We start from the raw sequence: 25835 nt of genomic DNA, 5'->3' as shown, positions 1-25835 counted from the left end.
CCCATCACTTGAGTACCCCCCTTCCCGCGTTAATTTTTTTCTCATGTCTGTGTCTGTCCAGGCAATTCAGTCTGCAGATGAAAGGAAAAACACAAAAGTAACTCTCCTTACATTAATTGCCACCAGTGAAGATAACTGCAAAACTAATCATGAACTAGCCTATGACATCTGCCCAACATACACACTTGCTGTAAAGTACTAAATAAAAAGAACACTAACTGCAATGATAAGTAGATTGATTAACATTTGTTGAGAATGTGAAACAAAATCGAATCGTCACACCACTTTAGATGACATTTCCTGACGAGAAACTATGTTTTCCTTTTATGTGGCCTACCAAAATGTGCCAATAACTTATTAAAACTAAAAGCTACATCAACAATATTTTCAGGACAAGTGCGCTTTGGTATCACAAATGTATGTACCAAGTTATTTATGAATTTGAAGACTGCATTCTTGAGATATAGCCTAATTACTGAAAACCATTAATTATGTAAATTACTCGTTAATATAATTGAATTAAATTCCTACACATCACTTTAATTTCCTAATGTATGACAAATTTTACTTCCATTTTAAAATTAAATTTGATATGACACCACAAGGCCATGTCTGATAATTTGGACTGAGAAACCACTGTACAATTTGACTCATCGCCATAAGCCATAAGCTTGACCACGCGACAGGTGAAAAATAGTGCCAATGGCATTGTAACACAACTGTATTTGGCTGTTGCTATGGATGCAGTCTTGTTGCTAGGCATATTTGCATACATTTTTTGAATGTTTCTTCACATGCCTATCCATTCCTGTTGTTATCTTTGAAATATACACCACCATTTGGTGGTTGCTATGGGCATGGTCTTATTGCTAGGGATATTGGGAGGTAACTTTGGAAATGTTTTTACCTGAATAGCTATTGTAAGGGAGGTACTGTGGAAATGTCCTTACCTGAATAGCTATTGTAAGGGAGGTACTGTGGAAATGTTTTTACCTGAATAGCTATTGTAAGGGAGGTACTGTGGAAATGTTCTTACCTGAATAGCTATTGTAAGGGAGGTACTGTGGAAATGTTCTTACCTGAATAGCTATTGTAAGGGAGGTGCTGTGGAAATGTTTTTACCTGAATAGCTATTGTAAGGGAGGTGCTGTGGAAATGTTTTTACCTGAATAGCTATTGTAAGGGAGGTACTGTGGAAATGTTTTTACCTGAATAGCTATTGTAAGGGAGGTACTGTGGAAATGTTCTTACCTGAATAGCTATTGTAAGGGAGGTACTGTGGAAATGTTCTTACCTGAATAGCTATTGTAAGGGAGGTGCTGTGGAAATGTTTTTACCTGAATAGCTATTGTAAGGGAGGTGCTGTGGAAATGTTTTTACCTGAATAGCTATTGTAAGGGAGGTACTGTGGAAATGTTCTTACCTGAATAGCTATTGTAAGGGAGGTACTGTGGAAATGTTCTTACCTGAATAGCTATTGTAAGGGAGGTGCTGTGGAAATGTTTTTACCTGAATAGCTATTGTAAGGGAGGTGCTGTGGAAATGTTCTTACCTGAATAGCTATTGTAAGGGAGGTGCTGTGGAAATGTTTTTACCTGAATAGCTATTGTAAGGGAGGTACTGTGGAAATGTTCTTACCTGAATAGCTATTGTAAGGGAGGTACTGTGGAAATGTTTTTACCTGAATAGCTATTGTAAGGGAGGTACTGTGGAAATGTTCTTACCTGAATAGCTATTGTAAGGGAGGTACTGTGGAAATGTTCTTACCTGAATAGCTATTGTAAGGGAGGTGCTGTGGAAATGTTTTTAACTGAATAGCTATTGTAAGGGAGGTGCTGTGGAAATGTTCTTACCTGAATAGCTATTGTAAGGGAGGTACTGTGGAAATGTTTTTACCTGAATAGCTATTGTAAGGGAGGTACTGTGGAAATGTTCTTACCTGAATAGCTATTGTAAGGGAGGTACTGTGGAAATGTTTTTACCTGAATAGCTATTGTAAGGGAGGTACTGTGGAAATGTTCTTACCTGAATAGCTATTGTAAGGGAGGTACTGTGGAAATGTTCTTACCTGAATAGCTATTGTAAGGGGGGTGCTGTGGAAATGTTTTTACCTGAATAGCTATTGTAAGGGGGGTGCTGTGGAAATGTTTTTACCTGAATAGCTATTGTAAGGGAGGTACTGTGGAAATGTTTCTCTATGACATTTGCTATGACCTGAGTGGACTGAAACAGATCAGTTATTTCTTCAGCTGTAAGATCCTTGAATCTTGGTACTACTCTTACTGGAGAAACGAGAACATCTTTGATTGGAAATATTCAGTATAGTTAAGAAAGTTAAACACTGCAAAACACATGGAAAATCTCCTCCTCAGAGGTCTAGCAGCTAGACTAACCATATGGGTGAGGTCATGCTTGCTAGACATTAATCACATTACCCCTTTTCTCAAAGCGTTACACTGGCTACCAGTACAACAGCATGCAGAATGTAAAATTTTCTGCTTAACATTCAAAGTACTTCATGGTTTTGCACCTGGCTGTCTTAGTCAGTTACTTACCCGTCGTAGCTCCAACCATGCTTTACACAGTAACTCATGGAAGGAAATTTACTTACACCAACCACTCAGCCATACTGCTTATTATGGTGACAGAGCATTCTCAATTTGTGCCCCACACTTGTGGAATGCTCTGCCATATCTGCAGAGTGTCGCTACATTCCAGGCATCTAAACCAGGTCTTAAGACCTATTTCTTCAATAAGACTTTCGCTTGAGTCTGTTTTAGTACTCGTTTTTCTGTGCTTTGTAAAGCGCATTGTGATAGTTATATGGAATGCGCTATATAAGAAAATTAGAATAGATTAGATTAGATTAGATTAGATTAGACATTCAGTAGTTTCTATATGGGTGAGGTCATGCTTACTTATCAACTTGTGAGGGCGCCCTGTCATGGCATACATCAAGACTACCCCAATATGTCTATATCTTATCAACTTGTGAGGGCGCCCTGTCATGGCATACATCAAGACTACCCCAATATGTCTATATCTTATCAACTTGTGAGGGCGCCCTGTCATGGCATACATCAAGACTACCCCAATATGTCTATATCATATCAACTTGTGAGGGCGCCCTGTCATGGCATACATCAAGACTACCCCAATATGTCTATATCATATCAACTTGTGAGGGCGCCCTGTCATGGCATACATCAAGACGACCCCAATATGTCTATATCTTATCAACTTGTGAGGGCGCCCTGTCATGGCATACATCAAGACTACCCCAATATGTCTATATCTTATCAACTTGTGAGGGCGCCCTGTCATGGCATACATCAAGACTACCCCAATATGTCTATATCTTATCAACTTGTGAGGGCGCCCTGTCATGGCATACATCAAGACTACCTCAATATGTCTATATCATATCAACTTGTGAGGGCGCCCTGTCATGGCATACATCAAGACTACCCCAATATGTCTATATCTTATCAACTTGTGAGGGCGCCCTGACATGGCATACATCAAGACTACCCCAATATGTCTATATCTTATCAACTTGTGAGGGCGCCCTGACATGGCATACATCAAGACTACCCCAATATGTCTATATCTTATCAACTTGTGAGGGCGCCCTGTCATGGCATACATCAAGACTACCCCAATATGTCTATATCTTATCAACTTGTGAGGGCGCCCTGTCATGGCATACATCAAGACTACCCCAATATGTCTATATCTTATCAACTTGTGAGGGCGCCCTGACATGGCATACATCAAGACTACCCCAATATGTCTATATCTTATCAACTTGTGAGGGCGCCCTGACATGGCATACATCAAGACTACCCCAATATGTCTATATCTTATCAACTTGTGAGGGCGCCCTGTCATGGCATACATCAAGATTACCCCAATATGTCTATATCTTATCAACTTGTGAGGGCGCCCTGACATGGCATACATCAAGACTACCCCAATATGTCTATATCTTATCAACTTGTGAGGGCGCCCTGTCATGGCATACATCAAGATTACCCCAATATGTCTATATCTTATCAACTTGTGAGGGCACCCTGTCATGGCATACATCAAGATTACCCCAATATGTCTATATCTTATCAACTTGTGAGGGCGCCCTGACATGACATACATCAAGACTACCCCAATATGTCTATATCTTATCAACTTGTGAGGGCGCCCTGACATGGCATACATCAAGACTACCCCAATATGTCTATATCTTATCAACTTGTGAGGGCGCCCTGTCATGGCATACATCAAGATTACCCCAATATGTCTATATCTTATCAACTTGTGAGGGCGCCCTGTCATGGCATACATCAAGATTACCCCAATATGTCTATATCTTATCAACTTGTGAGGGCGCCCTGTCATGGCATACATCAAGACTACTCCAATATGTCTATATCTTATCAACTTGTGAGGGCGCCCTGTCATGGCATACATGTACATCAAGACTACCCCAATATGTATTATACAACAATAAATGTCACTGGTCAAGCTGTTTAGGAAGTTATAATTCAAATTTAATACATGAATAACAATATCATGAATTTTCTCCTTACTTTTTTAACACCTGAACATTGTACTACAAAGGATACGGCCTGGAAGTACTGGCTTGATATTGACAAAGGCAATGGTGAGTCTGGATTTAAAGAAAGCACACGACGCCTTGATAATGTGTTGACCAAACTGGTATGTCTTCATTGCCATGATGACTACAACAGTTGTTGATGCCTTACACTGGACTTGTATGTAGTTTGATCATAGATCATCCCCTCCAAGATCTATATGTATGGTTTAATCTTTCTGTTTTGATGGAGAAAAGAACATGTCATCATATAAGTATATTCTGCTCAATTTGTAAGGTTAAACTCACATCTGACTCATGTATGTAGTCAAAATGAAATTCTTCTCTTTTGCTGAAAATGTAAATGGTCGATGCATTGAAAAATGCTCAATAAAGTACATCTCTGAAGACCCATTGGGTTTTCTTTACAGTTACTTAATTCAATCAATCATTTTTTGCAATAATGAAATATTCATATGAAAACAGATGCAAACAAATGAAATTATGTTTTCACAGGGGATATCCAAGGTCAGGACTTATAAGGAGATTTATAAAATACATAAAATTTATGTACAGTAGTTTTCAAATTCCTGGGACATTTCATTGATACAGGACTGCATGCAATTGCATTAATTACTATATTGTATTGTTTTATTTATCTAGGTCTAACACCTACTAATGAGTTGCACCTGGTTGCTGCACTAAACTTTGCTCCTAATTCACTTATTGCCATTTTATCTGCTAAAAGCTAATTTGGTCAACCATAAATGTCTTCTTTGTGAATGTATGGTCACTGGTAAAGTGGTTTGTGGAAGAAGTTTCATCCATTGCTCTTGAAGTTTTGAACAAGTTTTTTGATCTGCAGATCATTTTTTTTTAATCTCTTGGTGCACCATCCTGATCTGCCTCCATTGTCATTTAACAGAGCCATCTTGACAGGCATCAGAAACAATGTATTGTCTAGAGTGAATGCCAACATCTGGAAAACACTTAAGTCTCTTAATATATATGCAAGACCTTAAAGGCTATGTGCTGCTGGACAATGACAGAAACATGTCATCCCAGTCAGAATAACACCTTACCATCTGCCTCCTAAGGCACCAACATCAACCAATCAGGGAGTTCGACACAGAAATCTTGTCAAGATTGCCTCTACAGTCAATATCAAACCAATTACATGTAGAAAGTAAACAGTTTACAAAGTTGCCTACTCATTTGTAGGTCAATCATGAACAAAGCACTACAATTCACTGATTAGGCCCACAATTTTAGCAGCAGTGAAAGAAATTTTGACAAGTTTATTTCAATTGGCAACATAGAGCAGAGGGAAATAACAGATGTTACAATAAGTTAAGACTCAGGTTCAATAATGCAAGATAGAGTTAAGCAGAAGCAGTTTAGCATCTATGTTGAAAGCGCGCAACTGGCGAAGCCCTGTAAAGGCTGTTGGCATTTCTTTTTGACGGCTGTAGTATGATGTGTAAATGAGAGTTTATTGTCAAGGTTCAAAACAAGATATTTGTAAGACATCACCTGTTCAATAGGCTCACCATTAATCACAATGGGGCTATCAGGCACTGCATTTCGATGAAAGTCAATGGTCATCTCTTTAGTTTTAGACACATTTAGCTCCAAGAAATTTGTAGTACACCACTCAGAAAAATGTATTATGGTATTAAAAGTTGAACTAAAATCTATAAATAGAATCCTAGCATAATTTCCAGCTATATATATTTGTTCTAGCACTTTCTGGAGAAGACAGTCAATCACATCGTCTGTACCTTTCCTATGCTGATAAGCATACTGATTTGAGTCGAGTTTTGAATGAACATGAGGGAGAAGGTTAGACAGAACCACTCTTTTAAAACATTTCATTATAAGGGAGGTGAGGGCCACTGGTCTATAGTGATTAGTTCTATTGGCGATGGAATTTTAGGGATAGCTACAAATGACTGAAACTTGGTTAATCTGACCATTTTGCTATGGGTGAGATCACTCCAAATGGCTATAAATTATTACACGCCAAGACTGAAACGTAAAGGTGGTGGTGTTGCAGTGCTATACAAAGACAATCTCAAAGTCACTAAAGTTCCACAACAACAGAGTTTCAAGTCATTTGAATACATGGAATCTATTCTGAGATCTCCTTCTGGTCAATGTAGACTTATCAAATGTATATCGTCCTCTACCATCAGCTAAGAATAAATCAACAACATCATTCCTTGAAAAATTCACAGACTTTCTCTCCACTCAATCATGTTTATCACCTGGTAAACTTTTGATAACCGGCGATTTCAACATTCACCTTGATGATGAAAATGACAGGGATACATACCAGTTTAAAGACCTGTTAGATTCCATAAATTTGACCCAACACATCAAGCAACCAACTAATGACACCAACGAGGACACATGTTACACTTAGTTAGTACATGAGCATCAGATACCACTGTTGAGGATATTAAGATATCTGACCCTGTTATCATATTCAGCATCTTTCAAAATATTAGTCACCAAACCACGGCCTACAAGAAGAATTCATCTAGAAAAATAACAGATGACTTTATCATATACCTACAGTATACCTGTATAATCACATACCTAGTAGTATTGCTATGGAGAAAGCAGGAGCTTTACTAAGGCAATAATTTTCTGTATCACGGACTGGCACTCTTCGGGAATTTTGGACTACTTTCTTTGCCATTGCTATGCATGTTGCAAAAATGGTTGACATCCTGGGTAACATGTACACTATCCTCAATCATGGTGGAAGCCAATGATATTCAACAGCGGCTCCAGGAATTCTTCCTAATTAGTAAAATCTTAAACAGTTTTCTATTTGGTGATTGTGGGGAACTCTCATCAAATATTGTACAAATGGTGAAGCCACAGATAGACGACGTTCACATTCCGCTCCATACGATTATGAACGGCTGTAAAATATGTCTTGTGGTCATTTTTCCAAAACAGCTGTTAAATTATCATGAATTTTATTAAATGCCAAACCCTGTAAACAATAACAGTAATTTTGTGTTGCATGTTTTCCATTTTTCATGGATTGGCAGCTGTGTTTGTGTGTTTCCTGCAACTCGAATGATGCGTATGTACATTAGTGTAATGCAAAGAGGTCGCGATGTGAACATCCTGAAATCAATCCACCAGGCCATACATGTGATGTCAGGCCTCGAAATGCATCAAGATTAATAATGAACAGCGATTTATTTTCAGTATAATTATATCCCTCACTGTCTCTAAAAATGTCAAAATCATTGATTTGCAAACTTATTTTATCACTTCAACAATTCTATATGATAAAACCGTAGGTTTTGCAGACCTCAGTCATACAGCTTACTATGGGTTCTCCTAAAGTCAGGCCCTTCTGCCTAACAACTTCGGTCCACAAAACTCATATCCCGACCGTAAAGATTATTAACATTCAAGATTTTTCAGATCACCATTGACCACTGAACCTTCCTCCTGTTTGATTTCACTTGTCAACTACTATGATGAGAAATGTAAAAGGAAACTCCAGTGTGTCCAAAATACATCTACCTGATTAATTACCAATACAAAGAAGGCAAATCATGTAACTCCCATTCTCTTCAAACTTCACTGGCTTCCAATCCAACAACGCCAACGCAAGCTTCTTCTGTGCAAGGCACTTCAAGGATTAGCTCCACCACATCTGTCTAATCTACTTACCTGGTATGAACCTGAACGTGAACTTCGACCCAAGGACAAACTACTTCCCAAAGTAAACCCAGTTAAGCTTACCTATGGAAAACGAACATTTGTGACTGTCGCGTCAGAGCTATGGAATAAATTAATATGAAATCAAACAATGTCGAAAAGTAATGTCTTTTAAATGAAGTGTCAAGACTTATATCTTTTTAAGGAAGCACACTTTTAATGACTTATTAGTTGTATACCAGTTTTAATCTGTGATATTTTATCATTTTAGAATTACTATTTTTTTCAGGTTTAGTTTTGCACAATTTGAACAATTTTGATACATTTTATCTTATGTTTGTTTTCTAGTTTGTATTTGTGGAACAATTATCCCGACCCGTGTATAATTTTTGGTTTATGTATTTTTAAAGACAGACTTAAATGTTTTCATTTTATCTTCCGTAAGGAAGAGATATATTTAGTGGGTGGAAGTCTGTGTGTGTCTGTGTGTCTGTCTGTCTGTCTGTCTGTCTGTGTCATCGTTTTCTCCATAACGGCTTGTTCAATTCAAACGAACTTTTGAAGACATATTTCACAGGGTAATGGCAAGACTTGATTAGGTTTTGGTAAAAATCCTGTGAATATTAATGAGCAATTTACATAATTAATGGTTTTCGGTAATTAGGCTATATCTCAAGAATGCACGCTTCAAATTCATTATTACTTGTACACACATTTGCGATACCGGCAAAGCGCACCTGTCCTGAAAATATTACTAATGTAGTTTTTAGTTTTAATAAGTTATTGGCATATTTTCGGTAGGCCACAAAAAGAAAAAAATAGTTTCCGGTCAGGAAATGTTGTCTAAAGTGGTACGACTTTATCACCATTTTCTAAAACACAACTGCTTCAATTCAAACGAAATTTATTGCATGTGTTCTGGAGGGTAGTGACAAGAACTGATTAGGTTTCGGTAAACATCCCATGAATATTAACGAACAATTTACATAATTAATGGTTTTCAGTAATTAGGCTATATCTCAAGAATGCACGCTTCAAATTCAATATAATTTGATACATACATTTGCGATAACAAAGCCCACTTGTCCTGAAAATATTATCGATGTAGCTTTTAGTTTTAATAAGTTATTGGCATATTTTTGTAGGCCACTAAAAAGGAAAAATAGTTTCTCGTCAGGAAATGTTGTCTAAAGTGTTGCGATGATGCGCTTATTTTTTTTTACATTCTCAACAAATGTTAATCAATCTACTAATCATTGCAGTTACTGTTCTTTTTATTTAGTACTTTACAGCAAGTGTGTATGTTGGGCATGTCATGGGCTAGTTCATGATTAGTTTTTCAGTTGTCTTCACTGGTGGCAATTAATGTAAGGAGAGTTACTTTTGTGTTTTCCCTTTCATCTGCAGACTGAATTGGCTAATACGGAAGAAAAAATTAACGCGGGAAGGGGTACTTAAGTTTTGGGCGCTGACCAGAAACAATTTTTTTTTTTGCCTTTAAAACTCTTTCTATGGTGAGTGCTATGCTACAACATTCTGTAAAGCTTTACATTACATGTTGTGGTTGGCCAGGAGATCACTAACAGCAATGGGTAAATAGCAATCAATGAGAAAAAATAACTTATTGCGTATGTTCTCTTGTATTCCAACAATTGTCTGTAGGAACGAGAATCTCAAAACTTTGCCCTTATGGAAGGAACTCAGTTTAAATCTGGTTATGCTCTGTTAATGCTTTTGGGATTTTGGCATTTTACAAATTTTGACTTTATCTTATCTTATTTTCACCAATGCATGAATAGTAAACATACACAGACATCACAGTACTACCATAGTGAAGGGCATCAGACAAATAGCTCTAACTGACACCATGCCAAACTACCATAGTGAAGGGCATCAGACAAATAGCTCTAACTGACACCATGCAAAACTACCATAGTGAAGGCATCTGACAAATAGCTCTAACTATTAAACACCATGCCAAACTACCATAGTGAAGGTAACTGCAGCTATGTCATACCCTTGATACCACAATACCACTCAGCAAGAAATGTATCCAGAAACTTGTAAAACTGAACATGATTTGTATAACAATTAAACAAAACATATTTATAAGATAATTAATACTAATTTAACAGTGTCAAAAGTTAATTAGAATATTTATTTAAATGAACATACACAATGTATATTGTAGTAATTTTCTTTTGAATAATACAGTGAGAGTTATCATTGTTTAAGGTCTGCTGGTACTACACTGGTAGAGAATTAGAAAATAAATAAGCACCATTAAAAAACTAAAACTGTGTTGTCCACTTGATAAATTTTCTCTTTAAAAGTTGAATTTACATATGGATTTCCTATAATTGGAATATTGCAATATTTGTTTGAAAGAGTCATAAAATTCACATATTGCATAATTATCAAATTTGAGATATAAAAAATCAAATGTCAAAGTGTTTTAATTACACACACCTTGTAGATGTTCAAAGTTTCATGTTTGTGAAAGATGTATTAGCTTTTTTTTTAATTGCATCCTTTTCTGCAAGATAAAGATTGGTTTCAAAGACTTAGTTGATTCATATGTATGAACCCAGTTTTCGATTCAAAGACTTAGTTGATTCATATGTATGAACCCAGTTTTCGATTCAAAGACTTAGTTGATTCATATGTATGAACCCAGTTTTCGATTCAAAGACTTAGTTGATTCATATGTATGAACCCAGTTTTCGATGCAGTATGATAGTTGTGGTGATATAACGTAATTGCAAATTGTCAACGAAAACAGATTTTAATTGGTGGTGCAACTTGCCAGTGTCAGATCACCCAATCAGCATCCGTGAGCGCGCGCGTACAAATAAGAAATATGTCAAAAAATTAACTCTCTTTAAGGATACATTAGTCATCACCATTTGCGCTTATTTGGATCGCTATGGAGATAACAGCCTCGTTTTTAAAATAATATTTGGTTGATTTCATAGTATGTTATTTTCCACTATAAATTACTTACCAGTTACAATGACACACGATAGCTCCAGCACGCTTGGCTCAGCTGTTCAGAATAATATCATTAGATGGTTAACCCGATGACCTTTAGACTGCCTAACTTAGTAAATATTTGTAGTAGAGAATGTATCATGTCGACAAAACTACACATAGTGTGGATTTAAACTGGTCAGAAACTTAGCGGTTACTATTATTTATGCCAATAAGTAAAGACTAACAATTTGATTCAGTTCTAATAATGTATTTGATAAGAAATACGTCGATCTTCATCTAAGAATAAGTCTAGATGTTAAAGCTAGGGAGTTTTGATAAGCCACTCCTTTGCGATCCATTTTACTTCCTGAGTTATTGCTACTATTGGGCTCTTCTGATATCACATTCTACGGATCAGTTACAACCTACGTAGGCGACGAATTTGGTGATTTTGAATGAACAAACAATGCTAGAATGACTGTATATACATCCAGAAAAGTTCAGCACCCAACACGGAAACGCTCTCCTGATAATTGGACAGAGTTTTGACCGATCTCTGTACTGTAGTCTGTAGTTTTGTTTTCGCTTCATGTGACCTCTTACTGTGTATGTTCACTTTGAATGACAACTCGACACACATCTTAAAGTTATAACATCCTTCATGCTCCTGTCCTGTCAATAATGCTCCTTCATCTGACTGGATTCGTGTCTGCGATTGCCTGTCTATTGGGTAAGTCAATCTCTATCTTTGTCACAATGTGTTATTGTGTCCGTACAGTTCAGAACTGTACTTTTAGTACTCCTAGTACTAGTACATATACACAAGTTAATGTCACAAGTCAAGTGTACACTCACTGGCATTGGCAATTATTTGTGATATTAGGGCAATATTTGACACAATTCAATAACAGTGGAAAATGGAATGATCGAAGTATTAAACTGATTTTCTATTTGTTCTTGTGATATTCGCCATATTGTGTTTACCCTTACCGATTTCGTAAAATTGCAGCAACATTGGATAAGTGTGGTACAGTATATTATGTGTTACTCACACTTCTAACGTGTGTAATCAGATCTAAGGATGTACATGTATGCCATGGTAGACTCTCAGTGTACTACTTTATCTAAACTGTGGTTGTCTTATAAGTTATAGTACTTACCTTATGGATTTCACATAGGTCATAGCAAATAATCACAAGAATAGTGCTGAAATGGAGCAAACCTTTTTTTGAACAAGGTCACTTAAAAAAATAGCATGAAATCCACAGTTATTATTACTATTATTAATATAACTAGGCAAAGCCCATCAGCTCACATGAGGTAGATTAATTTGTGACCAACTGTCTCACGATGATATTGTAGATACAGGGACCTGAGGGTTAGCTCTAGATATACAATGTACATGTACATGTATGTACGGGGGTTAGTTACATGTACTCTGGCTATATTGTAGATACAGGGTTAGCTCTAGATATACAATGTACATGTATGTATGGGGGTTAGTTACATGTACTCTGGCTATATTGTAGATACAGGGTTAGCTCTAGATATACAATGTACATGTATGTATGTACAGGGGTTAGTTACATGTACTCTGGCTATATTGTAGATACAGGGTTAGCTCTAGATATACAATGTACATGTATGTACAGGGGTTAGTTACATGTACTCTGGCTATATTGTAGATCCAGGGTTAGCTCTAGATATATGTACGGGGGTTAGTTACTCTGGCTATATTGTAGATACAGGGTTAGCTCTAGATATACAATGTACATGTATGTACAGGGGTTAGTTACATGTACTCTGGCTATATTGTAGATCCAGGGTTAGCTCTAGATATATGTACGGGGGTTAGTTACTCTGGTTATATTGTAGATACAGGGTTAGCTCTAGATATATGTACAGGGGTTAGTTACTCTGGCTATATTGTAGATACAGGGTTAGCTCTAGATATATGTACAGGGGTTAGTAGTCTATCTGCTAGACCTTGAATGTTCTTCCGATACAATACGACACACGACCGAACATCGCTATCGAGGATGGAACATCCAAGGTGTAGCAAATGTCATCAGGATATAAATAACTGCCAATCGGAGAGCCGCATTAGCGACAAGCACAAACAGAGGACAATAGCTAATTTTTCATGCATATTCATCTTAAGGAGGGACTTGTAAAAATAACCACCAATGCGTTAACTAAAATGTGTTCATGACAACATCTACACACTCATCAAACACAATTACCATAAACTGATAAGACATAGTAATGACATAAGTATGTTTGTCAACACCTGCATGCAGAGATTGAATATATTAAAGTATATATATGCATACATGGCCCAACCCACCACTTAATGTAATCTCAATGGAATGTCCGGTCTGAAAATGACATTTGCTAGACTGTTCAGGCAAGCCCTCACTGCAAACTTCGTTCGCTTATAGTATCGAAAGAAAGCCTGAACGTCTAGCAGCAAGACTAAGGGGTTAGTTACTCTGGCTATATTGTAGATACAGGGTTAGCTCTAGATATACAATGTACATGTATGTACAGGGGTTAGTTACTCTGGCTATATTGTAGATACAGGGTTAGCTCTAGATATATGTACAGGGGTTAGTTACTCTGGCTATAAATGACAGCCAAAAATGAAAGTCACTAGTCCATGGGGAAGGTGTGTGTGTGTGTGTGGGGGGGGGGGGGGGGGGCTATTGGGTTGAAGTTGACGATTTTAGAATTGAAATGGTTGCATTGGTGACCCTTGTAGGTCATCATTATAAATCATGAAATACATTATATAAGTTGATATGTGTGGACTTTCTGTCAGCAAAAGTACAATATCTTGCCTATATATTTGTATAATTAGAATGAGACTTGTTCACAGTTCTATGTTGTGACCCTGGTCTAAATCCTCTCTGAACTCAATCTTTGCACACTGATTTTTTTCAATTACAGTTTTTGATTAGTTTTCTCAGAAAAGCTAAAATTGTTTCAAACTAAATATCAAAAGACAAGTACAGTTTCAAAACTCTAAAAAGTTGCATATATATGTACACATAGTGACATACGCATCACATCTGGACAAAATATCGTAATACATAAGACTTGCTATACCTTACTGTTGAGGACTCCAAAACCTCACGATAGTTTGTGACGTCACTACCCACCATTTTGGAAAATACATGTTTTCATCGTGATGTATGTGTAGGTGAAGAACTGATATACAAATGTACAGGTACATGTACTGTATAGGTGAAGAACTGATATACAGGTACATGTACATGTATGATCTTTGACATGTAAATTAGTTTCACATGTACAATTAATAATAATATATTGTTGGTTAAAAATCTTGAATTTTAAATACAGAAAAAACTTGGCAAACAATGTACATGTGTTGTATCAGATATAGGTTTGGTTGTTGGTAATGACAGAAGTGTCTACACTGTAGGTGATTAATAAGATATTCTGATCAATGTTTATACAATGTAAAGAAAAGATAAAGAAATGTTATTTGTCAAAGTTTAAACTGAGGCCAATGTTTAAAATAAAAGACTATTAAAAGCATGTACATGTATACGTATATGTTATTTGCCAAATACCGTTCCATATCTTGCTGCGAGAGGTAATTTTTCTGGTATAACGGAGAGCCGGAGGCGAGCCGTTATACCAGAAAAATTACCTCGAGCAGCAAGATGTGGAACAGTATTTGGCAAATAACATACTTATACGTCACCTGCGACTATGAATTCATTTTCGAATGTCTAAAAATGCTGTTTCATGTTAAAATAAAATCACTTCCGCGTTATACTGTTGAGCGTAGTATCATGCACCTCTCTGGTAACTGCAATGCGGTTGTTTACATCTCAGCCTTAACTTTATCATCCAATTAGAGTGCGTGTTTGCTCAGTAGTATGACGTATTGTTTACTATTTGCATATCACTCATATATATATTCAAACTTATAACCTTCAGCAGAAAAATGAGTGCGTCTTTGTTTTGCGTACTGTATTCCATTAAATTTACATAAATGTTCGTGATATACTTTGTTGTTCTAAAATGCACACTCTGTGGTGGTAATTTTGATATCCTTCATAAATTTAGGAATTCATGTTCACGATCGCGTGACGACCGTATCTGGACTATCGCCGTTCTGCATGGAATTTTTGACATTTTCCCTCTGACACAAAACATACAGTTCAAAGACTTGTTACAATGTATACAACGGTGATATTTTGTTCGATTGACAACAAATTTGGCATTGGAAATGCTGGTTATAGCTCGATCTCTAGTTGTCTGCTAGATTTGTTTACAAGGGGATGTGCAGTGATCACGTGATACAACAAGCAAAAATACGGCTGTTGGTGAAAAATACGCCTGTGTATCTGCAGGGCTCTCAACCAATCAGAATGCGAGATTGGTGACAGGTGACGTATACTTTACAAGTATGCTATATGTAGGCAATCAGCACTGTGTTTAATAACACAATTTGGTTGGTAAGATTTCTACAAGACAGAACTTTCAATAACACACACATGTACATTGTACATGTAGATGTAAATGTGCAATTGACAATATACACATGCACACGGGTAGTCTTCATGTTGTGTTTTTAGCAACTGAACTGATAAGGTTCAGTAGTGTCACTGTTATACAGTACATGTACAAATGTAGACATGGTGAAGTCGTTCGTGTCTGTCTGTATGTATGTATGTATGTATGTATGTATGTATGTATGTATGTATGTATGTCTGTATGTATGTATGTATGTATGTATGTATGTATGTATGTATGTATGTATGTATGTATGTACATGTATGTTTGTATGTATGTATGTATGTATGTATGTATGTATGTATGTATGTATGTATGTATGTATGTATGTATGTATGTGTATGTATGTACATGTATGTATGTCTGTATGTCTGTATGTCTGTCTGTCTGTATGTATGTATGTATGTATGTATGTATGTATGTATGTATGTATGTATGTATGTATGTATGTATGTATGTACATGTACATGTATGTATGTATGTATGTACATGTATGTATGTATGTACATGTATGTATGTATGTATGTACGTACATATGTGTGTGTGTGGATGTGTGTGTGGATGTGTGTGTATGTGTGTGTGTGTGGATGTGTGTGTGTGTGTGTGTGTGTGTGTGTGTGTGTGTGTGTGTGTGTGGATGTGTGTGTGTGGGAATGTGTGTGTAGACAACTTAAAGACCATAGCAACAGCCAAACAGTGGTGTATTTCACAAAGATATTACAGGGATTAATAGACAAGTGAGTAAACATTCAAAAAATGTATGTTAATTTGCCTAGCAACAAGGCCACACCCATAGCAACATCAAAACGATCATGTGTATTTCAAAGATAACAGGAATTAATAGACAAATGAATAAACATTCCAAAAATGTATGTAAATGTGCCTAGCAACACGACCACACCTATAGCAACAGCCAGATGATCATGTAGTGTACATTGCAAAGATAACATCAGGGATTCATAGATAAGTGAACAAACATTCAAAAAATGTATGCCCAGAGCAACAGCCAAATTATCACATATATTGCAAAGATACATGTAACAACAGGGCTCGAAATTTGTTTTTTTTCTTGGTAGCCCAAGTTGGCTACCATCATTTAAATTTGGTAGCCCGAGAACAGTGACTGGTAGCCCATATGCATGCATTCCGAAATTAATGGTGTTAGTGTACATTTGCATATATGTAATTATATGATGTATTGAATTCGATGATTTATTGAATAAATTGAGAGGTGACATTAACGTGTTATTTGTGTGTATGTGATGGGACATGTGAGGCTTACTGTTAGCAAACATCGTACGGTTATCATTGCATTGAAGTTGGAGAGTAAGACATGCAGTCGCAGTTCTTACTTGTAACTATTAGCTAAATCTCTTGGTGCAGTGAGACCTGTAAAATTTGAATATGATTCAACGTATGGAAAACGTATAAACAGTTTCATGTGCCCCATGGCCATTTCCTGATCTACATTCAAACCTGGTACAAAGGTCATATGGGACATACAGTGTACATGTTATGATGTATGCATGCCACTTTATGTTATGACATGAAAATTTGACCACATTCTGTCTTTACGGAGGGGGCTATTACCTTGAGTTACGTCCATCCGTCAATCTGTCTATCTGTTGGTGCATTCACCCTCATATCTCAGACATGCATCAACTGATTTCAACCAAACCTGGTACAAAGATAATATAATGCGTCCTTTACGCATAATTATGGACTTGGGACCTTGATAAAAATTACCACTGCGTCCCCTGGGACGCAGGAATTTCGTCGTAGTTAAATATCTCCCTCCATTTTAGTGTGCTCGCATCTCATTACTAACTACATCGGAAGCCCCTGATTTGAAATGGAACACTCCAGAATCTCATTTATTTATTCATAAGGACGTTAACGTTTACACCAATAAGAAGAATATATACTGTGTAGCCCCTTTGTTTACATACTTTCGCAAACTGTTAACTTGTTTCTAATTGGGTTAAATTTTTACCATTATTCTCAACTTTAAACATGGCCACTGCTCCGAGATGAAAGACTGATCTCCGCTGTTCCTTCTGTAGCAGGCTGTTTGACACAGATTCTATTATAGCAGCATCACCAGCCGATACTAGTGAGAAATTACTGGCATGGCACTACCGAGAAACGATTGATCGTCCAACAATGGGTGGCTTGGTCAATTTAAATGGCTTCGTTGCATGTCAGACCGTAACATTTTGCAATATGAGACCCTTGTTTGAAAACGAAAGCAACAATCCTTCACTGACTTGTACGGATGTACAAATTAAACTTCCGAAACTCAACTCTTACACGACAATCAAGACTCTAGTAGTCACGTTAACAGTGTTCAATTGTTGTCCATGAAGTTGGCCAGCTCGTAGTCAATCTAAAATCATACACAGCTAAATTACATACTCTCCATACTGATTATGTTATAGCTAGTATAAAACGGGATCTCCCTTGCGATATGTATTTACCGATTTCATGCATGTTCAAAATTTGAACGGTTTAGACTTACAAACGACCCAGGATTGTCATTGAGTTCGAATGCATTGAAAAGGTACTAGGTACTATCAAAATTCTTATTGACCAGATACATGGAGTTGACTGTGTTGGTACTAATACTTGATGAAACTCGTGGCATAAGTCATAATAATACACAAGAAAATTGGTATCAATGCAAAATATGTTGAGGAGGTGTAGCAAAAGGGGGAATAGAAAGACTGAATCATTATACTGGTTGGCCCTGTCATTGATGACTTGTATTTCCTGGTCTAGATCACAGCCAAAAAGTTTGTTCCAGGAGCTGCTGGTAGAATGTAAACTACATGAATATAACAGAGTTGTTATTTTGTTATGTTATTGACTGAATAAAGACTGGACTTAAAGTAATATTTAGTTATTTTTTCATTTGCCAATTCAATTCAAATTAATTTTAAATTCAATTCAATTTTGTTCGTGCTTATTTTGATGTCCATTGTCCTATTACCTCATTTATCAGACATCAATTTCTTGATTTTGTGAATGACCCTCGGATTTGCAGTTGGGACCCCAAATTTTCAGGCCTTGGGTCCCAAGGACCCCCACTTGGGACCCCCACAATCCAAAAGTGATGTAAAACCCTGAAGCTCATCACTTGGTTTTGCAACTGAATCAAATATGGCTGAATGGAGGCCATACATTTGTATATATTTGTTGTCAAATTTCACAATATGTGTCAAAGCTTTGTATGTATAATGCATAGTTCAAGTACCTACACCAAAAATATCAAATATGAGCTTTCTTTAGACAGCCTTGACCATTGCCAAATTTTGGTTATCTTCATTTGAAGTGATAATATGTTCATTGGGTTTGACCATGTGAAGCATACATGTACATGTACATGTATGCATGCAAGGTTCATAATTTCGTGACCTTGATTCTTGTTTGCATCCTTTGAAAGTCCAGCAAAGCATTTCCATGTTTAAATTGCCAAAAAGTTAATCATCTTACCCAATACATGTACAACACACAAGTTGAAAAGGGGGGGGGGGGGGGGGGGGGGGGGGGGGACTATGTCTTTGACTGAAGGCTTGTTAAAAATACCTGGCCAGATTGGGATATGTATTGCCTATCACATTACACATTGTATATACATATGTATAACACATTTTACTGCATACGTGTAGAAAAATTGGGCTTCAAACTACATTTTAGCCTGAATATTGCAATGTTTGCATCTTCATTAGGTTTATGTACCATACATATATTTCTGTCCATTCCCATTCACTGTGAGTGTGACCCGATTGTGACGTCAAGACAGTGAACAAATTCAACTCACAAGGAATTATTTATATCTCTGTCAAACATCAATGGGAAATTGTATTTATCAGTCCTAATACTTCAGACTTGTGTACATCCCATTTCTTTTGTTTTTCCGTAATTCTTTCAAATTAATTTTGCTGATTGAGATAAGTAGGACATCAAAACAAAGGTTCATCATGAAGGCGTATATAATGTATATTGTCTCGTGTGAAAACCCCGACAAAACTCTTCCAAGTACAAACTAAACTAACTAAAGTTGTAGCTTTAATCAGTGTTTTTTTTGTATTCAAACTTTTTTTGTTTTCACATTTATTTGATGAAAAGTTTTAATTGCGACTTGTTGCCTCAGAATAAATACATACATGTACATGTGAAAGTATGTAATAAACAATTCCAAGACTTGTGATCTCGCGTCAAATGCAAGACATACATGTATGTACATTTTGCACATCAATAATTTCCATTATACATATGTTGTATTGGGCCCAACAAGGTCAAGCTTCAAAGCTACATGTACATGTAGTACACATGTACCTTGAAGTTCATGCTGGTAGATTTCTTAAGTATCTGCCACATGTACACAGTCAAAATCTGTCATTACAAAGGTCCTTGCTAAAATGTGTCCTCCATTCAAACATTCAACTCATCATCATCGCTATTTTTAGCACAACTGAACTGATAAGGTTCAGTAGTACTATAGGCATGGCAAAGTGTCTGTCTGTCTGTCTGTCTGCCTGTGTACGTGTGTGTGTGTGTGTGTGTGTGTGTGTGTGTGTGTGTGTGTGTGTGTGTGTGTGTGTGTGTGTGTGTGTGTGTGTGTGTGTGTGTGTGCAGGACCGTAGCCTGACCAAATTGCCAAGGGGGGCAGAACTTTGTCTTGGTGCAATCAGGCATTAAAATTTAGAAAAGTGCTAATTTACATAAATTTGCGTGCAATTTACATAATATATATTTTAGCATACTCAATTAAATATCATATGTAAGGTCAGAAAAAATAAAAAATGCTTGTCATCGGGTAACGTAACCCATCACATTGGGTAAGTAGGTCGATTTCATTTTTTCACAATGCTTGACAAGGATAAAACAAACCATATATAATGACAGCAAAATATTTCAGGTCGAGTTTAGATAGAACTTATTCAGTCATCTTGATACTATCTCATGCAATTTGTCTGCATAGCTACAGTTAGGAAATGTACACAATTTATGGTTAAACAAAAGGTATAGTTCCTCTCACCCTCTCTTCTCAAAAATGTTAAGCCCCGCCAATTGAAACTCAATCATTATTTTAGCCACCCCTTCTGTCACCTACACTACAGTGGGGATATAAAATTATATGGTACAATGATGCATTGGAAGGAGACAACTCCAACGATGAAAAATATCAAACCATAGACATAATAAAATACCAGAATTGAAACAATTATGCTATGCATTACATATTATCTGGAAGTGTATTTTGTTGTGGCAAAGCTGAAAGATATTATGCGGATGTGCACATGGTAAATGACTTCTCCTGAAGTTTAATTTGGTTCCAAAAAATCACGAATAAAGAGCAAAACATTTCAAGACTTTCAGACTTTTGGTGGCCCAATGGTCGTAAACCGTACGTTTGTTTAATTTTTAGTGCACATTGGATATTTAATCCCAATTCATGCTTGTATGCAACACCAGAGCCAAGTAAACCACTGTATAAGATATTATATAATTTGGAATAGACTCAAATGTATACATGTATTGTTACATGTACTATTCAGAAAATATAAAGAAATATCCTTGATTTTGAAAAAAAATGCGAAGCCCGCATGAGGATATATTGCCCATCACCAGAAAAAAATATATGGGTAGGTTGAACAGCTTTTTCATTTTTTCTGGCCTAATGTCTTATCTTTCAAAGTAGTTGCCGAAAAGATGTCACATTCAAAGTAAAAAAAATGGATGGTGCTTTCTCAAATAAGTAACACAACAAAATAATCATTTTCTTTACCCAACTCCCAAAACTGTTATGGCCTCTTTTATGTCGGAACCCAATGTGAACTCAGTGAATTCTCCTTGTCATTATCATTATAATGGAAATTGAAGATTTTGATGTCGAAGGTACAGCTCTGTTTACAAATTCAGGCCATTCTTTCCATAGCAAATTGTCGCTTCAAAATGAATTGCGGAATAACGCTAGTGTCAGTGTGCAATGAGATAATTATATCAAACAACATTTTAACCAAAGACAATGTAGAACACAATTATTGAAAGAAATATCTTCAAATAGTGGATCTTAAACTGCGTACCTAGTGTAATAGTTTTTCAGGGCCACCAAATATTCCAAAAAGAGATCTGCCGTTTTATCAACATGAAATGTTTTAATATAAGGAACAAGATGTAAATGAGATCGAGCGCATCTTCGGAATCACTGCATGCAGCATAGCAGGCAACCTCACGTTGAACGACTTTTTCCGTCTTTTTTTTTTGAGTTTCACTCGCTGACATTATAATTGCGACTTGCTATCTTCAAATGAAGGAGACTTTCAAGATTGAGACTACTGTTACTCGCAGAAAATGCACAGTGCGCACTTCTTTTGTACTTTCCCACGCAAAGAATTTTTAATTTGCTGCAAAAAGTTACAATTTTTAACTGGACACATTTTTATTCAAAGTTAAGCCAGCGTACAATAGCGATATAAGATACATATTAGCCATGAGTCAGTGTACAGTCACTTTTATGAACTATCCATTGAAATCGCGCATGCAAGGAATCGTCACATAAATAACGATTTTAATAGCATCGCTAAGTATTCAAAAAGTTGCTTTTTTTAGCTCCGCTGTCAGCGAAAGCTGAAAGCGTAGCTTTAGGTATAGGTTGTATAGAGTATAGAGAGTAGAGTGAGTCATAGGTGTCCGTCAAACTTTTATATTTTCATTATTTTCTCCGAAAGTGACAGTCAGTATTCTTAGATATTGGTGTGCATGTTCCCTGGGGGGAGGCTATTCAGATATGTTCATGCCAAGTTGATCTGTGCCATTTTCAATTTTTTATGATTTTTTTTCATAAAATGTCATTTTCATCATCTCCGTGAAAACTTATTGTCAGATTGCTTTGATATCTGGTGTGTTGATGCGCAGGGGGTAGCTTACTCAGGTTTGTTAATTTCAAGTCAGCACATCTTCATTTTTATTTTTTATGATTTTTTTTTTGTAATTTGAAAAAAAAATGAATATGTTAATGAGCATTATGACCGACGCCATATTGGAAATCAGTCGACGAGACTTTAACTCTTTCACCACCATTGGCCTCATGGGATTGTTTGTGCTCCACCAGCCCCCTCACTAACATAAAGTGAGGGTGAGTGGTATGCAATCAAATTGATATAAAAATACTTAGAATTGACCAATCTTTGAAAATTAGGTATCATTTTACTGGAAAATAAATTGTCTATATCATACTTACAAATAATCAGATTCAAATATCACATTCACAACTGAAATTTGGGTTAAAATAAGAAAATATTGGTAAAAAAAACCTGTGTTGTTTATTTATTGACATGTCACAAATAAACAAAACATTTATATAACAAACTAAATTCAAAATACCAACATTTATGTTTCTACAAAATTATGTATACTGGTTAAATGGTCAAAATCGGCGAAAATTTGGCAGAAAATGTTATTTTCAGTCGTATTAAATTTGAACGGAAAAAAATAACGGCTCTCTAATCTGATTACGACGCAATTAGTCGGTCCCGCACCGACAATGAAAGGGACAAAAATACCTGAAGTCGTTGCACCAATACCTTCAGAAAAATCAGTTTGTGTAATTATATATCATTATTTGACAGAACAACAAAAAATTATCACCAAATTTATGCTCAAAATCAGTAAAAAATGCCCACAAGTTGGTAGTATACGAGTCCAAATCGGGACGCCAAAGTGGCGCTTTTTGCCAACATGCTGTACCCACAAAACCAAATATGCAGTCGGGACTTTGAAGTTACGTTGCGATAATCTGATCCTTCCATTTCCTGCATTGAGTTCACTCAGTCATCTCCTTGTATAAAACATCGTATTCATAGTCAAAATTGAGTGGAAATTTCTACGAACAGCACCGTTATTTACATTGTAAGTTACGTTAGGGGAGACAGATTTTGCTTCGGCGATGTTGAAATTTGAATATTACGTTGAAAAACGCATATAAAAAATCCGATTCGTAAAATCGCCCGTATCGTGCATAAATTTCCCTCCACTGACCTTTACACGCTGAGCTAGTAAAAATACAAGTCATTACTGAGATGTAACAAAAGAAATAAAACCAAAATAATCCATTTTATAGCCAAAAATTACAACCAAGACGTTAGTATGGGAGTCGGTACCTGTCACAAGATTGCGTAAATTTGCCGACATTCAAAAATTCAACCGTAAACTGCCGCCGGCAGCTCATACGGACTTAGCGGGAATTTGATGCTTACACACAAGTACAATGTGTTCCCACAGCTAAATACTTGTATTCAATGATGTATTTCGAGTCAAATTCAGTCGAAATATTCAAAGACAGTGACATAATTTATATCGTAGACCATGTTATGAGAGCCGTTAATTATATCCGCCATGTTTAAATTCGATCTTGTGGGCGAAAAACGCACGTAAAATTACGATCGCTCGTCATTTGGATCGTAGCTCTCGATACCGTTCACTATCATACATTCAAAATGGCAGGCAATATAAACAAGGCTAATACGCATGTGTGGAACTAGTTATGGCAGCAAATTTTGCAGCAATTGCTGCCTTTGAACGGTTTTACGGCAAGATAGGTGAATGAACTTTGGCGTCCCGGTATACCGGGTACTGGTGGGCGCCCTAGCGCGTCCCGGTATACCGGGTACTGGTGGTGAAAGGGTTAAGTAAACTGCCACTTTTCAAAAGACACTATTGACGTCAAACAAGCAATGTAATGTGTGCTATAGTCACAATTCTATGCATTGGGGGCCCAAATGCATGAAGTGACAAGCGTTTATTCGAAACAGGGTTGTAAACTTCAAATCCAAATTCTGCACCCCTTCTACATAATCAGCCAGTCCGCAATGTCCTTATTTGCATACTCTATCCTGATTCGACCAGAAGCTGAAGCTGACCTCATTTGACCGGGCGATTTTCCACAGCAAGTAACAACACAGGACGTTCTTGGTACTCACTAAAATCTCACTTCAGACCCACTATAAAAATGTGATGTTTTCAGATAACATGTAACTTGTGATTAATTCTATATTGTCGTGCAATTTGGAGTGACAGTGAACCAGAATTAAGACAACTTGCGTAAGGAAGGCATGCGGTTGAAGTTATGCAAGAGCAGTCTAACTGCAGACTGTGAATCAACCAAATTTTGTTTATTGGCCGACAGTTCACATGTAAAGTTAAACGACATGAACGTGTCTTGCCATTTCCAAAATGCAAATATTTGGCAAGTAAAAATAATTAAAATAATCACAACTTTAATTTGGCTTCAGACTTTGCATTATGTTTTGCGTATCTTTCCCCGTTCTACATGTAAATCCGAAAAGGTTCTCTCTCGTCATGTCATCAGTGATCATACCGCGAGGGGCTGCTTTGAGTACGAGCGAAGTGAGCTACGTGAGGCATGTTGAGGTATTTTGTTGAGAATTATAAATATTGCAAAATGTCAAGTACAAGGTTTAAATACAATGGAATGATGAAAAAAAATGGCCGAGTCTGCTGACAGGCGCCGCGCCGGTCACAAGAAACACTGTAAATTCCATCTTTCTTAGTTTCCGTACGGCGACAACCCCAGGTACCCGGATGCACGAGGGACTAACCCGGAAGCAAGTCGTTGTCAGCCATACGTTACAGTGGTAACATCGTCCGAGAAATCGCTGCGTTCAGAGTGTCATTATTCACAGAATTGTTGTTTTCGAGTGAAAACGCGTATTGAATTGTATAAATCTAACAAATGAAGACATGTCAAGTTATATTTTGAAAGTTGTATCGCTAGTTTGAGACGATTTTCTCACGTACTATCGAGGCTTACTTGGACTTGGACCTTACTCCAGTTCATCGGGAAGTTTAGCCAGTCCGATAATTCTTTCTGGTTTAGTTTACAACACTTTTGATCACGCAGATTATGTTGTTGTGATGAAAAGAAATTTAAAAAAAAGATCACTTCAACCATTTCGTTGTGTTTTCTTTATGAAAGGTAATAGAACATGAAGGAGTGTTACCACTGTAA

At 36.7% G+C, this 25835-nt stretch overlaps 2 protein-coding genes across 5 annotated transcripts in view; one reads left to right on the top strand and one right to left on the bottom strand.

Moving 5' to 3' along the window:
• Positions 1–11339, bottom strand: part of LOC144439083 (bis(5'-adenosyl)-triphosphatase-like) — a 40725-nt gene extending 29386 nt beyond the window's left edge. For 2 of the 3 annotated variants that reach the window (XM_078128342.1, XM_078128359.1), the window contains exons 1-3: positions 11286–11339; positions 4623–4830; positions 2155–2300 (exon numbers count right to left, since the gene is read on the bottom strand). In XM_078128342.1, coding sequence (XP_077984468.1) covers positions 2155–2300; positions 4623–4734 — 258 coding nt within the window. In that variant the 5' untranslated portion in view covers positions 4735–4830; positions 11286–11339. Of the gene's footprint in view, positions 1–2154; positions 2301–4622; positions 4831–6926; positions 7059–11285 lie in introns of those variants that run through there. The other variant, XM_078128350.1, reaches the window with a different exon arrangement.
• A 297-nt stretch (positions 11340–11636) lies between these two features.
• The window catches only part of LOC144450414 (receptor-type tyrosine-protein phosphatase gamma-like), a 111134-nt gene continuing 96935 nt past the window's right edge, over positions 11637–25835 (top strand). For both annotated transcript variants that reach the window (XM_078141128.1, XM_078141046.1), the window contains exon 1: positions 11637–11984. In XM_078141128.1, the coding sequence (XP_077997254.1) occupies positions 11936–11984 (49 nt within the window). In that variant the 5' untranslated portion in view covers positions 11637–11935. The remainder of the gene's footprint in view (positions 11985–25835) is intronic.

Source organism: Glandiceps talaboti, chromosome 1 (assembly GCF_964340395.1).
Source record: "Glandiceps talaboti chromosome 1, keGlaTala1.1, whole genome shotgun sequence".
Classification (NCBI taxonomy): Eukaryota; Metazoa; Hemichordata; class Enteropneusta; family Spengelidae; genus Glandiceps; species Glandiceps talaboti.
The sequence above is the reverse complement of the archived record's forward strand: the minus strand, read 5'-3'. Positions and strand labels throughout refer to the sequence as shown.